General features: G+C 35.5%; 1 protein-coding gene across 3 annotated transcripts in view; it reads left to right on the plus strand.

The window, feature by feature from the left end:
• CNTN6 (contactin 6) overlaps positions 1-15,734 on the plus strand; it is a 294,828-nt gene that overhangs the window by 263,945 nt on the left and 15,149 nt on the right. For all 3 annotated transcript variants that reach the window (XM_037730963.1, XM_017507288.2, XM_037730964.1), the window contains 5 exons: positions 5,844-6,019; positions 6,381-6,498; positions 7,122-7,280; positions 7,445-7,594; positions 10,865-10,935. In XM_037730963.1, coding sequence (XP_037586891.1) covers positions 5,844-6,019; positions 6,381-6,498; positions 7,122-7,280; positions 7,445-7,594; positions 10,865-10,935 — 674 coding nt within the window. The remainder of the gene's footprint in view (positions 1-5,843; positions 6,020-6,380; positions 6,499-7,121; positions 7,281-7,444; positions 7,595-10,864; positions 10,936-15,734) is intronic.

Raw genomic sequence — 15,734 nt, forward strand, 5'->3', positions numbered from 1 at the left:
ACATTTACTGGATATAAATTTTTCCTAAATCTTCAGTATTAGAGAATTTCTGACAATATATTTTATATTTCAATATTTCTTAAATAGAAAATTCAGGTTCAAGTTTTAAAAACGAAGGCAACATTTCTCAAAGCATGGTTTCTAGACTACTTCAAAATCAACTGGAGAAGCCTGATAAAAGTGCGTATTCAAGGTCTGGACATACTGAATCAGTATTTCTGGTGCAAGCTGAGCAATTCACATTTTGACAAATGCTCAGGAAATTCTTACACATGCTTAAATTTTAAAACCATTGGATCAGACTTCCTACAAATGGTTAAGGTATATGCAAGAAGAACAAAATGACATTAAATGACCATGAATAAATAACCCTTTGTTTTGTTTGAAAAGACTTAAAGAATCTCAAATTTTCACAAACGATAGAGTCCAGCATAGTCAACATTTCTTCTTTTTAATTTGTTACAATTCAGGCCCTAGATATCTCACTGATCCATAAATACCAAGAAGTATTTCAGCGTCAATGAGTCTCAAGTTACTGCAGATACTCTACTGGTATACATGCACTCTTAGGAGTAGAATATAGGATCTGAGTGGTTTGAAGAAATCTCTCAGATGCTTGAGTTTCTTAAGAATTTAAGGTTTATTTGATGAAGGAATTAATGGGCTAAAGCCCCTGTTCTTTCCACAGAGTAGCATTAGCAACTTTGTATGTTTCAGCTGCCCAAGCACCACTCTCCCGTTCCCTGCAAGTGTGATTTTTGTCTCTGTAGGGTATTCATGTTGGTGCTGGGGCTAAGGCTGCACATGGTTGCAGAATGAACTCTTCTGTAGAGCAATCAGTGGCATTATGGCTATTAGATAGCCAGCTGCACAGGATGAGAACAGGTCTGCCTGTGATGTGCAGAGAGGTTACATCAATTAAAAATGTTCTTGTCCAAGCACCTCTTCACCCACACAGGAGGCTACTTCCGGGAGAAACTATGCATCCCCTTTTTCTGGATAATAAGCCTGCTTATGTAAAGCTACTTCTTTTTAAATACAGTTCATTTTTCACACTGCAGATAATGGCATGTCATCATATCATTCCTTTGCTTTGTACTTTCAATGTTTCCAATTTTTCCAGCAAGAAATGCATTTCTAAAGTGTTTAATTGATGGATAATAGTTATATATATTTGTGGGATACAATGTGATATTTTGATATATGTATACATTGTGTAATGATTAAATCAAGCTAGTTAACACAGCCATCACTTCACATCCTATCATTTTTTTGTGATAAGAACAATTGAAATCCTCATTGAGATATTATCAAATATGTCTTACATTAACTATAGTCACCATGGTGTGCTGTAGGTCTCTAAAATTTATTCCTCCTGTCTAACTGAAACTTTGTACCCTATGAACAACATCTCCTCATTCCCCATCCCTCCCTCTCACCAGCCTATAATAACCACCATGCTACTCTCTACTTCTATGCAAGAATACATTTCTTAGCATAACATCCAGAGCTGGTTTCATGGACATACAATCCAGTCACACAGAGCCCGATGCTGAGGGAAGCCCCAGGTTTGGGTTAATGTTCTGCTGTGACTGTCTTGAAATTCTTAATTATTTTACATGTCAATTTATGTTTTGTAAGTATGTACAGAACACAAATTGAGAGATAAAATGATTAAGAATGTATTTATAGCCTGTGTGTGCATGAGCTGCTCCTGCTGCTGCTTCACCATAACCACATGCATGTGTGGTAGCATATGTAGCAGCAGCAGCTCATGAACACACAGGTTCAGGCCTGAGGATGCAGCAGTCAGCATGTATGCATAGCAGTTGGTGTGATGTGCAGTGTGCAGGTGTGCACACGCATGCCTGTGTAGTCATATTCCTGCAGTCCTGAGGGTGTGGGTACATCAGAACCTGGACCTCTTAGATAGTTGCAGAGGATGGTGGTAGCCCCCATAGAAACAGCAGTGGGTGGCAGCAAAGGCTGCAGGAGGAGACTTTAAAAAGGGTCAATGAGAGGATCCAAGGTGGGAGGCCAGCTTGTCCATACATCCCTGGAGGCTTTCTCTGTGGGATTTCCAAAAATATTAACTTTCCAGCCTGAGCCCCAGAACAGAAAATGTTAGTACTCAGACAATAAACTTTGTCAATAAATTATTGCAAACCGAAGGCATACACATGGACATTGCATGAAATCCACAGGCTTAGAAATAGAAATTGAACTTAAAGATTATTCCAGTCAATGATAAGAACATTATTTTTATATGAAGCTTTGGGGAAACCAATTATTGATGAGATTTTCTTTGTAATTGAATATACAAAAATGGAATGCAAAAACAGGCATTTTGAATTATATGACAATCATGAAGTCCCTTTCAATTTATTGTACAACCTCCACAAATTATAGCATATGTCAGAGGAAACATTAAGATTCCATTGCATACATTTATATTTAAAACTAGTATCAGGCTCTCACAAAACGGATTTGAATAAAGAGTTAAATTTTTTTTGAAAAAATTGGTGAAAGGAATCATCAGCTCTAGATGTTCTAAAATTTATATTTCAGTGTAATTCATCAGAAACATGCATATTTCTACAGTCTATGAAACAGTCTTAATGGTTTCACAAAATTGCATCAGCAGTAAGATAGTTTGCAAAATAAAAACTTTTCAAAAAGTATTTGTGATCTTGTATTTGCCAGGAGTGACTGATGTCACTGAATATATATTAATTGAATATGAAGTTGCTAATAATATATAAATTCTGTTGATCTAGTAAATAAGTTACCAGAAAATTAAATGAGAAAATTATAAAATCAAGCAAGATATAACATTAATAAAATATTATTTATTATATCATATAAAATTATGACACCAAAATCATCTATTTTGTAATTTGTAAGTGTATGTCATGACTCATCTGTGTTACTCTGATTTTATTGTATAAGTAATAAATTATTTTGAAGTAAAAACTTTTATATTTAGTACCTTTAATGACACTTTTTTCTCTTTTTCGAAAATATACCCCACATTTTCATTTTGCACTGGGACCCACAAATTATGCAGCTGATCTTAATGACATTTGTGACTTCTGTCTTGAGTATGGCTATCATCCAGCTTCACATTCTTCACTTTCACTTGTCTACTACTCTTCATTTCATCCTAGCCTTTTCAGCAACATGGCTGCACTGCATCTGTCAATTACAATTCTTCTTCACATAGTTTCTCTGTGAATGCTCTTGCCTTATAGGGAATCTAGTTTTTTCTCTTTCCCTGTTACCTTTACATAGCTCACTACTACTTGCCTTTTATTTCCCAGCTAAAACAGTTTTTTCTTAACAAACTGATCCCCTCAGGATCTGCCAAACATTTTGAAAAAGTCACTTCTAGTATATGGTGTTTATCACACATGAATGTAGAGTGATTGATATGATCTGATTAATGCTAGCTTCCTTCTGTAGATTTTCATCTCTGTGAAGGAACACTCCTTATCTTTTTTATTTGGTGGAGGGTTTTGGTTTTTTTTTTTTCCATTTTCTTCACCATTGTGACTTCAGTATTAGCAGAGGATTGGACATAAGTTACTTGCTCAATAAATATTAGTTACAAATGAATTAACTAGTGAAAAATGTAATCATTATAAATGATAACACAAACATTTCTTATTCATAAAACTTTAGACATTATTACTGTACTACAGTAAGCTATGTAGATAGGGAATAATTTGTCTAATTTTGCCATTATGTGGTGTCAGAAATGGAAGGACTTGCTGTCATTTTTAATGTTTGAAAATTACTTTAATTGCATGATCTAAAACTTTAAATCTGGGCAGTTTTGCTCTGTCAACACATCCAATTAGCCAACTTATCCTCCTATAAATGTAAATAAGACATTTGTGATTTGTTTTCAGAGCAAATACAAAAGGAAAATATTTTCTCTTGTTCTAAAAAATTTTCTTAGATCCCTGGGTATCATTTACCCTTATTTTGGTCGCAGATCTATGAAGAAGGCTTGGAATTAAGAATGGGCATAGTCTACAAAGACATTCTTCAAATTTCTACTTAGAAATGATTAGAATATAAAGTGCATGCATCTGGCCAGGTGCAGTATTTCACACCTGTAATCCTAGCTCTTTGAAGTCCAAGTCGGGTGAATCACTTGATGCCAGGAGTTCGAGACCAGCCTGGCCAACATGGTGAAACTCTGTCTCTGCTAAAAATACAAAAATTAGCCTGGCATGGTGGTGTGTGCCTATAATCCCAGCTACTCAGCAGGCTGAAGCAGAAGAATCTCTTGAACCTGGGAGGTGAGGGCTGCAATGAGCTGACATGGTGTCACTGCACTCCAGCCTAGGCAACAGAGCAAGACTCCAGCTCAAATAATTATAATAATAAAAATCAATAAAAAGTGCATGCATCTAATATAAAAATGGAAAGAGGATTTAAATAATTAAAAAAGAAGACCTATCTGATATTGATTAAGAGGTCAATTTTCTCCATTATATTCATATTCAGAAATATAGTATGTGTTTTTATTTTTCCATGCCTCTTTTGTCAATATGTACCTTAACATCCCAAATTATTACTTCCTAGTTTCTACTTTCAAATATTTATGAAGAAAAAATTAAAAATGTTTAAATGGTCAAATAATAATTAAACATTTTATTGTTAAAATGCAGTCACACATTAATGTGAACATATAAATGCAATCTCAATGTTAGTTTGGTTTCTTGAGCAGAATGAAGAAGCTAGAAGAAAGTGAAGCTTTTGGTCCATATCTTAGAAGGCTAAACTTTATCTTATAAATGACCCATAGAGAAAGAGATGCTCCAAGGTCATTTCACTATTTTTAAACTTCTTCATGTACAATATTTTTTAATAATAACTTTCCTAAAACCTTCATTCTTAAATGTAAATCTTTCAAAAAATTTTATTCTTGGTAAGATGGTCCATATCTAAATCCAAACGTTTGCCCAGAGCCCCTTCATGGATACTGAGTTGCCCTTTTGATCAATTCTCAACTCTCTGGATCACAATTTCATTATAAACAAAGTAGTCAAAAATGATCTACATTGTGAATTCTCCTTTAATCTGAACAAATACAGGACTCTCAAGTACAACTGGCACACCCTGGTATTGTCCTTTGAAATTTTGGTCAATGAAATGCTAGATCTTGTAGAACAAAGATTGACATAGAAACCAGCTTTTCTAGAGGGAAGGTTTTTATGATGGATGCGTAATTCTTACACTGAAAAATCTTAAATATAAAAGGGAAAATTTCCAACTTCCCTATTCATGTTGCATTAACTAAAAGTGAAATTTATTGTCACAACTATGTCAAAGATAGAATAAATATGTTGCATTCACCCTCTTAAATATATACATATGACTAAATCTTTATAGAAGCTGTGATGGTCATAATCTTAGGAACATAGTTTGTCTCATAGTATATGAAGTTACCAGAGAGTATTTAGAGCTGTTACCAGTATGTCAATTTTAATGATATGACTTGAAATTTAGAATAAAATACAACAAACATGGCACAGTACATTCTATATATATGGAATGCCATTTTTTGAAGTCTACGGTTTTCTGTAAACTATTTTCATATAAGGTGTAAATAAAACTATGTTTTTAATTTTAGTATAGGTAATAAGCTATAATGATAATAAATATAGGATATTTAAGAACAGGCAATAGAATATTCATACTGGACATAGTAGAACTCCAGCTTTTGTTTATATAATTTCAAATGATTATAAAAGGATTCAGAAATATGTATTTTATAGCCATGGGCTTGCATTTCATAAGCTTTTAAAAAAATAATATTTTTTTCTCAACAGAGAGAACTGTCATTACCGTCCCACCTTCCAAAATGGATGTTACAGTTGGCGAGAGTATAGTGCTACCATGCCAGGTGTCGCATGACCCCTCCATTGAGGTGGTATTTATATGGTTTTTCAATGGAGATGTCATAGACTTAAAAAAAGGAGTGGCTCATTTTGAAAGGATTGGAGGAGTAAGTTACTGAAATTGTTAAGTGCTTAATAAAATGAATCAAATGTTTTACATGAACCACCATTTTTCATAATTACTCTCTCCATCTTTATTTGCATGGATAATCACTGTCTGTTTTAGAAGATGCAGTTGTTTTGTTTCTGTTTACTTTGCTTTGTGTCTTTCATAGAAATAATTGTTTTCTAGATGTAATTATAATAAGGGGGATAATAAAAGAGTTTAGATGCAAGAAATGAAAATGATGTAGTATATCTTTTAATTTCAGAGTTGTTTTATGTTTAATATTTATCCAGCCGTAAAAATAACATAGGACTTGTTATGTGGGCTTACATTTTTATCCTTTTCTCCCTTTCTATCTGCAGGAATCTGTTGGGGATTTGATGATAAGGAATATTCAGTTAAATCATTCAGGAAAATATCTCTGCACAGTACAAACAGCCCTAGAAAGTTTATCTGCAGTAGCAGATATCATTGTTAGAGGTAAGCATAAATTGTGAAAAAATGATCACATTGTTTATTCAGTCACAATTTTGATATCTAAATTGTAGACCTCTGAGAAACCACATCATGATATAGAAGTGAGATTAAATTAGATAGATTTTTTTATTTTCTAAACCTCAAGACTCCAAGGTATGGGTAGTGTGGATATGAACATAGAATTCTGTAGGATTTGTCTATAATGAACAGTCAGGCTTGGCAAGCAGTGTCAGTGCCTAAAACTGAGGCACACCTTCTGTTTATAAAATCATTCCTGTCAGTGCAGAGTCAAATCCACATGCTCCTGTAGTGCTTCCTATTAGTTGCATTTATTTCAGTTAGATTTAAGATGAATTAAAGACAATGGTTCTCAATTTTTGAGTGTAGGTTGATATGCAATCATCATATGTGTGACATTTTCTAATCCCCAGAGGAAGCATTACTAAATTAATGTCTCTTACCACATAAATGGAATTAATACAACTTTATTTCTAATAATGTGCTACAAATATATTATGGTCAATATTTTACTTTTTAAGCACAACAGGTAAAAATAAACCTTCCTTGTCCCAAATTAATGAATGTAAGTATCTCCAATGTAGTCATGCTAAAACATGTTTTTCCAGGTCCACCAGGTCCTCCTGAGGACGTGAAAGTGGAAGATATTTCCAGCACTACTTCTCAATTAAGCTGGAGACCAGGCCCAGATAATAACAGTCCCATTCAAATATTTACCATTCAGACTCGGACACCATTTTCTGTGGGTTGGCAGGCTGTTGCTACAGGTGAGTGACAAAAGAGTTTTGGGATGCTTTTAAAAGAATAATATTCAGTCCAATCATTTTAGCAAATGCAATCATATTTTTAATTAATAATTATATAATTTTGTATAATTATTTGTTTTTGAATAATGCCAATTTAGGTGCCTTAATGTCCCATTTTTTTTTAGTTCCAGAAATTCTCAATGGCAAGACATACAATGCAACAGTGGTTGGTTTGAATCCTTGGGTGGAATATGAATTTCGTGTTGTTGCCGGCAACAGTATTGGGATTGGAGAACCAAGTAAACCATCAGAATTGTTAAGAACTAAAGCATCAGGTAAAGAATCAATGTGTTCTAAAAATGTAGAAGAATTTGTATGATATAGTTCTTAAAGAAAACAACTATTATTATGTTCTTTTAATACTTTTGGCTCAAAATTGTTTGGCAGTAAATGAGTGGCTCTATTTCCCATTTTTACATATACAAAGCAAGGTGTATTTTTCCCAGATAGTGGGTTCAATAAGAGATGATCACCTTTAAGCCAGCATGTCAAAATTAAAGTTCTTCAGAAACTGTGTTTGCATCACATGTATTTTCTAGTCAAAATCCAATACAGAATCTGTAGATTTGTATATGCAAATGAGTTACTGTTTGTTTCATTAAAATGTTGTAGCCAAGGATTAATTGAGACTCTGTTGGTGCAGTCAGCCATACATTTCCATCTATTTCAAAACTCTGACCTAGTTGTAGCTTCATTGAGCAATAGTATAAATTCTTTTCCATGCAAATGAGGTAAATCCTAAACTCATTTAACAGGAGCACTAATTGAGCATTAATTGGTTCACTGAACAGCAGAACACAAGAACCTGGCTCAGAAACTATGCTTTCTTAAGCTCTTTTCAATGGATCCTCTTTCTTCCACTCGAACTTTCACATCCGGGGTGACATTTAATCTGCTAGCTGTATGTAGCCCACAAAGTTCACATTCTTATTCAGTCATATAAACAAAGGATCACTTTGTTGTCGCTGGCTTAATTTAACAAACACAATTACCTTATTAAAGTGAAGTGAGTACAACTGTCAGAAGTCAATAAATCAATTTGTAAACCAAAGATAATGTTATATGTTTATCATGGAATTGGGGCTAGAAAAAAGGGACATACTTGACAGGGATATCATCCAATTAAATCACGCTAGAAGCTTACAGCTGAGAAGAAATCCCTTTGTTTTACAGAAGAGGAAAATGAAGACCAGGATATTAGCTGGTTGTTTTTGACAGAGCCAGAATTTGAATCCAGACATCCTAATTTCTACACCCAACATTCTCCATAAAAATGGATCTTAATGTAGATAAGCAATAGATTAGATTAGCCAAAGAAAGTGTTTAAATATATTTTACACACTTTCTGTGGCTATTAAAGTATGTAAATAAATTCCCAGGCTTTCCTATATACCACCTGGCTCTCAATCTTCAGGTGTGGCCCATGACTCTGGATTTGAGCTTTGGTTTCAGGTTGTTTGTTTATAGTTAATTTATATTTTGGTAGCTTTGGACATTGACACAAACTCTGACATTTTAATACCAAAGTTTGTGTGCCACTTTCTATCCATTAAAGCTCTCTTGTTCCAGTAGCAAAATGAGACTGGTGATACTCATACCTACTGAGTCAAACTCTACTGAATCAAACCCTACTGAGCCTTTCCCCTCTCTCTCTCCCCTCCCCCCCTCTCTGATATCATCAAAGACGAAGCTGTTCTCAATATGGTTTTAGGTTTAAGTACAATTAATTTGAAATTGAATGAGGAAAGGAATTTTCTATTTCTCAGAACACGGGAAATTTTATAAAAGTAAATCAAAATATAATTTAAAATACTTTTCCTTACATAGCTAAACTATGCAAAGGTCCTGAGATAGTGTGCAGTTAGTCACAATAAGCTGTCAAGCCCTATAAATTCAGCAACTCTGTAAAATCCACTGATTCCCATAGCTTTTGATCAAAGGCATTGGAAGACTTAGAAAATAGGTTTTAGGTTTAAGTAATTTTTTCCTAAAAAATTATGAAGCTTAAAGCTGACAAACTTAAGGGTAAATTTAAATATGAAAAGGTATATCTGAAAGGTGCTATTTTGAAAAAGAACAATCAGTCCGAGCGTGGTGGCTTATGCCTGTAATCTCAGCACTTTGGGAGACAGAGGTGGGCAGATCACCTGAGGTCAGGAGTTTGAGACCAGCCTGACCAACATGGTGAAACTCTGTCTCCACTAAAAATACAAAATTAGCTGGGTGTGGTGATGCATGCCTGTAATCCCAGCTGCATGGGAGGCTGAGGCAGGAGAATCGCTTGAATCCAGGAGGCAGAGGTTGCAGTGAGCTGAAATTGCACCATTACCCTCCACTCTGGGCAACAAGAAGGAAACACTGTCTCAAAAAAAAAAAAAAAAAACTAATCAGATTATTGTGACTATTTTCTGGCCATATTTATAGAGCTAAGTATCTGTATGAAATGGAAATAAATAAAATAAGTAATCTAGATTTATTTAGATGGTCTATGTGGTGGGAAAAATTTTGAAATGAAGAATTAAAACTTACATATTTTAATCCCTGCCTAACAATCCCCAGTTATACCCAGGTGCTTCCTCAACCACCTTTCATATTGTTCAAAATGGTCCAATATAGACAATTTCATGTAATTCCACATTTTAAAAGAATTTAAAATGTGATTTAGCCATAATCACAGATTTAGGATACTTTTGTCATTATGTCAAGAAAAATAATGCTTGTAAACACTTACACATGTGTAAAGCAAAACCTCATTCTTATTAGATACTACAATACCCTATACACAACTCACAATTTCCTCAGTTTTACAATTTCTATTGAACTATTATTCATTGTAATAGCCCTCACAAGGGTATATTTGAGGGGCATGTTTTTTAAAAACTCATCAGTCATTGGTTTCTGAATCCTCTACCACAGAGCCTTAGATCCCAAAAGATAAATAGAAGGAACCTCTCCCAATCACATTTTTCACAGTAGAAAAATATGACTTCACAAGTGAAAAGTTAGAAGAAAACTCCTTCTTATTCTCTCCTGAGAGATTTGAGATTCTAATGGGAAGATTTAAAATAAGAATATTTATTTACATATTTTTCAATATTTAATTTTAAATATTAAAATATCCTGATGACTAATAAAAAGAAAAATTATTTTAGTTTGTTTATTGAAAAAATAATTAATATACTGCCTCTGTAACTTGTTTACAGCACAACTGTATAATTAGGCACTAAATCAGCAGTGTCACTGTTACCATCTGAATGGAACATCATTTTGCCAATTAGTAGATGATGCATAATAATGTCAAATACCCGATGTTACTCAGTTTTTAATTAATTTTGGAGCCACAGTGCTCATGTATCAAACACAATGTGTCCTCTCTCTTAGAAATTTGGATATGTGTAAACATAATTTATGTTCATTAAAAATGCAAGACTCTCTCACAATATGCCTGCATGAGATTTTGAAAGGTGAAATCCAAAATAAAAATTCTTCCTGATGAAGATGTACTTTAACAATTGCCATCCCACATTTCTCTTGGTTGATTTTAGTCCCTGTTGTGGCGCCAGTAAACATCAATGGAGGTGGAGGAAGTCGGTCTGAGCTCGTCATTACGTGGGAGGTAATTTTCTGCCCAACTGAATTATTTTGAAGAAAAGAGATTTAGTTGGCCAGGAAGAATACTGAAAAACAAAGATGTATTTGATCACTATTGAGAACATATAAAAATATACAGTATAAAAATACATCATCCTGGTGATGAATTATGTAGAGGAGGTATTAGCAACTTTTCTCATTGTGAGACAGTATGATGAACTCAGCACAATTTTCTCCCAAATACATAAAAAACAACTTCAATATCTTCTGAATGTGGGTCAGTAGCATTTTCATTATCACTTGATGAATTAGGCATTGTTTGATTTATTATCTGTGGCACTGTTGTATTGTGAATAAGGTGAGCTTAGTAGACAAAAAACAATTCTTGTCCTAACACTGCTCTTTACATTTGATCAACTTGTTCTTTTCTGCACCTAGATGAAAACTTAGGCACATGGGGTAGATTTTGTGGTCATTCTTATTACACACTAACATATAGGTTCATTTTTTTAAACTTATTACAAATTTTGTCTGGTGTATACACATCAGACTGGAGTATAAACTTCAGAGTTTAGACTTTCAACGGATTTAAAGTTTCTCATTTTCGGTAGCTTAGTGCCTCAGCCTGGGGATTCTATAGCAGGAAAGGGAATATATGGTCAGTTCAACTTCTCTCCATTCTGCTCTGTAATTTATCTTTCCCCATTCACAGTGTTACCTCTGGATTCTCCAGAGCTACAGAATGTTGGTGTTAGGAGGAGAGGAGAGAGGAAAATGTCTGGATTACCGGTACATTTCTGATTTGACTTTGGTACACTCTATGTATGGCAAATTTCCAGACACTGCCATTTCATGGGGTAGGGTTTCTGTTTTATTTGTTTATTTTTTATCTGGGAACTGGTACCTGAAGCCTTCCCCACCAGGGACTCCCAATTGCAATTCCTTGATGTAGACCCCACTGGCTGCTGAAGGGTATCAGTTCCTGGACTTTGGTGGTCCATTTCCACTTTTCCAGTGAATAGTCTCTCTCCTCTAGGTGGTCTTTGTAGATAGAGTCCCCTTCAAGGCTACCCACTACATGAGTTTCACATTTGCTCTCAGCAGACCCATGCCCAGCTCCAAGTTTAGTGAAAGTGTAATGCATACCCACTTACCATGTCTCTTCACTCTGCCACCATAGGCTGTCCAGATCTCTTCCCACTTTAAAAGTTTCTCAGACATCTGTCAGTTAAAATAAACTGCATTCCTATGTTCCAGAAAATACAAATCAGGTGTCTCTCGCTAAAGCCTACTTCACCCAGCTAGACTCTGAGAGAAAACTGGGAAACAGAGATGTTGTTCTTTATGGTTATAAATGACAGTGTCAGAAACTAGATGCAACTGCCCTGAAAGTCACCCTTCCCTCTGGACATCTTGTTTCATGTGGACATCATAGGCCTAGCACAGTGCCTGGAATGTGGTCCGCCCTCTGTGAGCAATGGTTGAATGAAAGGCAGTGTTTTCAGAGAGTTGAGACTCTCAGAGGTTAGACAGAGGGGGAAACCCTATTTTCTCAAGCATTTGCAGGGTTTCAGGTGCCACCCAGAGCATTTCATATCATTCAGTCCTCACAATAATGCTAGGAGGTGGTTACACCACTTTCAGGTAAGAAAACTGAGGGTTACAAATGTATCATTGGGCAGAGAAGCATGTGAACACAGGGCTATCCCCTTATGTTCTTTTACTGTATCCTGTATTACAATCCCAGTTGTCCCCATGCAATGTGATGTTCCAGGGTGGGCATGAGTCCTTGAGTATCTACCTTAAGTGGTAAGCTAACCATATTATACCTGCTACTCAAAACATATTTCTTATAAAACACTGACTTTCAAGTGAGTCTACAAGAGAATTTTTTGTGAGTAGTTTATTTAGGTTTCTATATTCATCAAAGGCCATATAAGCATAATCATAATAGTGTATAGGCAGTTTTGCCTGACTTAATATTTATTTTGTTCTCCCCCTTGCTCAGAAATTCCTAAAGGTCAGTGTTGCAATCATTTGTGCACAGTCTATAATGAAGGGACAAATTCTATGCGTATCAGTCTTTTTTTTTTTTTTTTTTTTTTTTTGAGACAGAGTCTCGCTCTGTTGCCCAGGCTGGAGTGCAGTGGCACGATATTGGCTCACTGCAACCTCCACCTCCTGGGCTTAAGTGATTCTCCTGCCTCAGCCTCCTAAGTAGCTGGGATTACAGGTGTGTCATGCACCACCATGCCCCGCTAACTTTTGTATTTTTAGTAGAGACGGGATTTCAGCATCTTGGGCAGGCTGGTCTCGAACTCCTGACCTCATGATCCACCCGCCTTGGCCTCCCAAAGTGCTGAGATTACAGGTGTGAGCCACTGCACCCAGCCCTTATCATTCTTAAATGGAGATGAACATGAATTAATTAATATTCTTTTTTCTTTAAGGCAAAGGTGCACAAACCATGACCTATGAGACAAATTTGGCCAGTTTCCTGTTTTTGTGAATAAATCCACCCATAGCTATACCCATTCTTTTTCATGTTGTATATTGCTGCTTTCTTGCTGTTGTATGAGACCATATATCCCACAAGGCTTAAAATATTTACTGTCTGGTAGCAACAATTGACACTGGGGTCTACTAGAGTGATGATGTAAGGGTTGAAAAACTAGCTATTGATGGACACTGTGCTCACTGCCTGTGTAATGGGATCCATTGTACCCCAAACCTCAGCATCACACAACATACCCATGTAACAAACTTGCACATGTACCCCTTGAATCTAAAATAAAAATTGAATTTTTTTTTTTTTTACATTTACTATCTGGACCGCTACAGAAAACACATACTAACCTCTATTTTCAAAAAGTAAATTAAAGCCAGTTCCTCTGTGTGCTTTCTCTTGGGATATCTAATATGCAGATACTTGCAGAAACTAAACTAGTGAATTCAGTTTCCCATTTATCACTCGTATTTTACTTTATGTACTGGCAGATACTGAGGCAACTTCTTCTCGTGCCCAACTTCCTTATGGGATAAGTATATTTAGGAGAAGATTCATACATTAGTATGAACCTGAGCCACCCGAATGCAGGTAGTAATTCCTTCAATTTAATGAACTCAATATTAAGTAGCCTCTCTGTTTCTATCAGTGTAATACAAAAATGGATGAGAAAATGTCTGAATGCTCAGATGCCTACAGGACAGAATGGTCTTAAACCAGCCTGGAAGGAGGTCAGGAAAGACATGATCAGAACTGAGTATATCTGAACTGTGTTTTGAAAGTGACTTGGAAGTAGAGCGGCCACCCCCAGCCAATGTCACTCCTACTGTGGTTGAAATAGTACCTGTTGAACTTTGAAAAGCACTGTCGTACACAAGACTATTCTAAATTCAGTCACAGTCTACCACTCTATTTTATAAGTGACAGCTTTAGTGACTAGCCTTCATTTAGGCACACTGCAGTATAATCTGCCTGAACTGAATTAAGCATCTTCCCTGTGTTTTCCCCAGTACCACACAGTAAATATAGAGTTTGTGTTTATTTGTTTTGGTTTGGCTTGTTTCCAATAACCTGGACATACTATCAAACTTTTAGAATATAGCAATGGCTAATTAATTTTTAAGAACATGTTTATTCTTTATTTTATCATAATGTATACTCCCAAATACTTCCAGGTTTGAGGTGCTTGTGCTGAATTTCTCATAAATTTGACTATAAAATTAGGTATACAGGATAAAACACTGTGGAGTCAGAGATACATACCTACACTGAGAGTTGGCATACTTTTTATTTAAAGGCCCAGACAGTAAAAATATTCAGTCTTGTGGGCCATATGATATCTTTTCTGAAGTCTCACTTTGCTTTTGCAGCTCAAAAGAGCCACATACCACTTATAAACACATAGGTGCCAGCATGTCTCAAAACCTTTATTCTCAAAACCAGGCTGTATGCCACATTTGGCTGGAAGTACATGGTTTTGCTGATCCTTAGTCTGTACTAAAGATTTGGTTCTTACAGACACTGTGGTTGAGAATTACATTATTAGTTTGTCAATTTTCATAGATTTCACTCCCAGAAGAATTTCACAATTTCTTTATTTTACTAAACACTGTCTCCATTAAAGAAAACTCTTTTTCTGGCCTTCTTAGATAACTATATATATTTCTTAATCATTTGACTCTGTTCATATGAGAATAAAAGGAAGTATCTAAATTAGTCTCTTTTTTCCTCTCTAAACTGCATATGTCGGACTCAGATCTTTCTTGAGAGAGCACCATGAGAAACACTAATTGTATTTGACTAACAAAAACAAAAGTCCCCTATTTATGTAGATGAACTAAGCTTCCTGATTTAATCTGAGATCAAAGAAACTTCAGAAATGAATCAAATGCTCTAACAAGTAGCTTTTTCTCATAAATCTCTTCTATGCCATTCAAAATTAACTGTTTTAATTCTAGTCTCCCTGTGAAAAAGAAGAGAAGCATTCATATGAGGAAATATTTTGTTTCCCCAGATATCAGGAGCTGCATTTTTCTTTCTCTTTTCCCTTTCTGAATTTGTGAGGCTGTTCCACATGGCAAGAAATAGAGACCAGGTCAGGTCATCTCGGTTAATGGGGATTTATTTTAAAGCTACATGGGAAGTAATGAGGACAAGAAAAAGTCTCAGCAAACAGGCAGGCAGGTCAAATGAAGAACTGGAACATCGTTCATCACTGCTCTGTGCACCCGAGCACAAGAGCTCTAGCCAACCATCAACAACCTCTCTGCTGATCCAGCCCTGGCTTTAATAGTCTCTCATGCTTATGCCTCAGTTCA

Source organism: Cebus imitator, unplaced genomic scaffold, assembly GCF_001604975.1.
Source record: "Cebus imitator isolate Cc_AM_T3 unplaced genomic scaffold, Cebus_imitator-1.0 Scaffold371, whole genome shotgun sequence".
NCBI lineage: Eukaryota > Metazoa > Chordata > Mammalia > Primates > Cebidae > Cebus > Cebus imitator.